The sequence below is a fragment of the Dendrobium catenatum genome, unplaced genomic scaffold (assembly GCF_001605985.2).
Source record: "Dendrobium catenatum unplaced genomic scaffold, ASM160598v2 original_scaffold_72248, whole genome shotgun sequence".
NCBI lineage: Eukaryota > Viridiplantae > Streptophyta > Magnoliopsida > Asparagales > Orchidaceae > Dendrobium > Dendrobium catenatum.
This window is the reverse complement of record NW_021390695.1, coordinates 1-3,630: the sequence shown is the minus strand read 5'-3', so window position 1 is coordinate 3,630 and position 3,630 is coordinate 1. Positions and strand designations below refer to the sequence as shown.

At 34.4% G+C, this 3,630-nt stretch overlaps 1 protein-coding gene across 1 annotated transcript; it reads left to right on the top strand.

The window, feature by feature from the left end:
• The first annotated feature begins 798 nt into the window (after nucleotides 1-798).
• Nucleotides 799-1,679, top strand: LOC110100767 (synaptonemal complex protein ZEP1-like). The gene is made up of 3 exons (XM_028691819.1): nucleotides 799-958; nucleotides 1,060-1,109; nucleotides 1,440-1,679. The coding sequence occupies exons 1-3, from the start codon at nucleotides 799-801 to the stop codon at nucleotides 1,677-1,679; spliced, it is 450 nt and encodes a 149-aa protein (XP_028547652.1).
• Nucleotides 1,680-3,630: the final 1,951 nt, after the last annotated feature.

The following is a 3,630-nucleotide window of genomic DNA, read 5'->3' as shown; positions in this document are numbered from 1 at the left end:
CTTATTTAGCAAGATGTCGACTTTCTATTGACGTCCGAACGCGGAGATAGTCAATCACCTGACCCAATAATTTGCTCTTTTTTAAACCTTCACTCATGAAATTCAAGAGGTTTTTCCTAACATTGTTAGATGTTAGATTGCTTAACATTAGGATTGAAATGCTAAGGCTACACGACCTTATAGAAGTTCTATCTGGAACATTAGGCTCCCACTATAAAAGCATAAATTTCCGGCCTAATATATTAAATTCTTTTAATACAAATAAATAAATAAATCAATATCACGTCCGCCGTAAGCGAATCAACCTATAAATACAGCCTATATAGAGCCTAATGACAACTCCACCGCCTTCGAATGTGTGAGCAGCGGGGGGCGGTAGTTCTGGTGAGCCTCTTACCAGACGAAACTTCACGGGTTCCTCAAAAATCCTTTTCCGTTTTCAGGCGACAGACAGGAGATAGTTGCGTTTGGCTGACTGAGGGGAGGTAGTTCTTCTTACGAGGGTTTTCATTTCAAGTCTGGTTGTAGTAAGTTTCTGTCCAAGGCTGTTTCTGCTACAAGGATCTATCGACGACTAAAGGCAAAAGGCATAGTCCTTAGTTTCCTCAAACCCATTTCCTGCTTTCAGGCCACTGTATCTGAAGTTTATAAGCAGATAAGCACGGTATTCCAAGGGAGCAGAGGTAGATCTTCTTCCTAGGGCGTCTTTGAATATTCCATCCATTCCAGAGAAGGGAAGTGTTTCTTGAGGCAGTTTTTCGAATTCCGTAGTGGGTGACTATTTCGCAAGCTTTTGAGATGCAGAAACTTGGGATTTCCAGTTTGAAAAATTTCGATCAACTTCGATCCTTGAGTGGATCCGTGGCCGGTATAGCAAAAACCCCTCAGATGGCAACTATGAGGCCTTCATTGGATTCTCTGTCACATGGAAGTTTCACGACTCTAAAGTTGACGGCAGGTACTTCCATTTTCCTTGCACGATATCCTCACACTACAAATCTTTCTCCTGAGGATTTGTGATTGCCTGACCCATTCCTTTATTGTTGAGCTTTATTTCAGACAAGCTGGTTAAAGAACAAGCTTCAGTGAAAACCGACCTTGAATTGGCGGTAAAAAAATACTTGTTTGAAAAGTATTTGTTCCATGTCATGGATGTTCTTCTGTTGTGATTGTTATCTTGATCTCACGTTAATATCTTCTATGCCCTTTCTTGATGTTTTTATTAGATGCATCCAATCTCCTACAATGTTTAGTCGATGCATCCACATTCGATACTGATAGTTAATAATTACTAGATTTTATGTAGGCTGGCATTAAAATTGTTTTTTATTTTCTCCATAGCTTTCTGATTAGGAAGCAACACAGCTTGCTACAAAAATTTCTGTTCATCTACAAAACCGACTGATGTTATAAATTTGAATTTCATGTGGTTATTGAAGCATACAAAACTGAGGAAAGCAACAGAGCAGATACATGTTCTAGAGGCCAAACTACAGGAAGCGGTTAATGAAAATGCAATGCTTAAGGTGAAGCAGATGGAGGATGCCAAACTCTGGAATGGATTAGATACAAAATTATCTTCAACTAAGGCATTTTGTGATCGGTTGAGTGATGCAGTACTGAAATTAGCTGATCAGACTGATACAGGTATGGCTAAGTGCTGGTTTCTGTGTGCTTGAAGATCATTTATTGTCTAATTTATAAGTTTATTTCTACATTTTTTTTTCTTAGCTGAGCAAGACAAGAAGTTGATTGAGGAAAAGCTTTTGGAGAATGCTAAATCTTTTGACAACTTCAAGTTGCAGTTTGATGATTTATCCACTAAACTCCAATGTGCAGACAACAAAATAAAATCTGGTTAGAAGTTTAATATTTTCCTCTGGCTATGCATTTATTGTCATATTTATTGAAGTATTGAACTTTGATTGTGATGGACCGCAATAAAAAATGTATGAAGAACTCATGCTAAGATTTTTGTATAAGAGTGTTTAGTAATATCTTTTTGTAGGAAAACAAGAAATTTGCAAACTTATACATGAGAAGGAGGAAGCAGAAAATCGCTTCAAGGTTGAACTTTGTATTGCTGATGAAGTAATAAAAGGAAAAGGTAAACTTACTTCCTTCAGAAAGATTCTTTTTAGATTTGGCATGGTTAAAAGAAAAGTATTTTGTTTAATACTAAATTGAACTTATGATGAATGCTTATAATTGGATAATTATGGAATAACTCCTTTGGTTTTAACACCATTTTTTGTCAACTTGGAGTCGATCTTAGTGGTCAATATCTTTCCAAGGGAATCAAAAAGATGAAAAATCCATGCTTTAGAGTAGCTCGAAGATGTCTTTTTCTTGATACATCTGTTTTGTTGAAATATTTTACCTGTATTTCCTATACTAGGTGATTACAAAGACCTAACATCCAAACTTCACCGGGCCAAACAATTTTTTTGGCCATTAGGTTTTGAATTCTCCATGACTACTTTTGATCTCTCCCCATCTCATTTTTTGAATCTAGCACCTTAGTTTTGAATATTTTTGATTGATAGTTGTCTTTAATTTAGACTAAATATGCAAGTCACTTTATGCTTCTGCATTAAGAAATGAATGAAAGTAGTTATTATTGGGTTCATATGTTGCTATGTTCTCTTCCATCAAAGTAAAATATATCGAGTTTGAGTGACATGGTCCTTGGAGAGGGACATTCATGGAAGGAAGATCACAATCATGAAGAATTGTTTGTCAAAGTAATATTCATTAGCATTAATCACGTCAATGGTTTGTCAAAATTTCCACTGTAGGCATTACATTTTTGTCATGTTTCTATTATTCTTCATTCTTTCTTGTGATATGATCTTATCTTGTTTGCTACTCTTATATAAAAATGTGGAAAATGTTATCTTGCTAAACTTATAATTTTGAGTTAATCTAATCTAGTAGTTAGTCATAATATACTGAGTTTCATCTTGAACAAACAATGAAAATTTCATTTTTCAAAAACCATAAAAATCATTCCAACTAATCCTACATCATATTTGATATTAGGGCAAGTTGATTCGTATCATTTAAAAGTCATACACTTGCACATATCATTTATAAAATTTATATCTTGAATTTTTCTGTTTATATTTGCCATATTGATTCAGTATTTGCTTTCAAGTAGTTGATTTTCATTAGCTTGATGTTGTTTGCAACTTTCCACTTTCCTTCTGAACATTTTTAAATTCCTTTATAAACCTTCAAAATTAGCACAATTTGAGACTTGCTAATAAAAAATCTACTTTGAACCCAATTTTTTTTGAAACTTGTTGAATTGTTTGCCCCGATGACATATTTTAGTGGATATTTTTATCAGCATGAACCTTATCTAAGGCCATATGGGAATGGCCCAAACACTTATTATAAATCAAGGTCTACGAGAACTTGTTGGCTATAAATCATGACCTCTTTCAAGAGAATATAATCCTAGCCACAAAGAGGATTATTTTAGATTATATGTCGATTATAATTTATGAATACATTGCAAAAATAGAAGGATGAGTCATTCACATATGGTAAAAGAAGAAATGAGTGCATTATTGCTAGTGTTGAAATAATATTTAGTAATTTTAAGCCTATTTCAACTGGAACCCA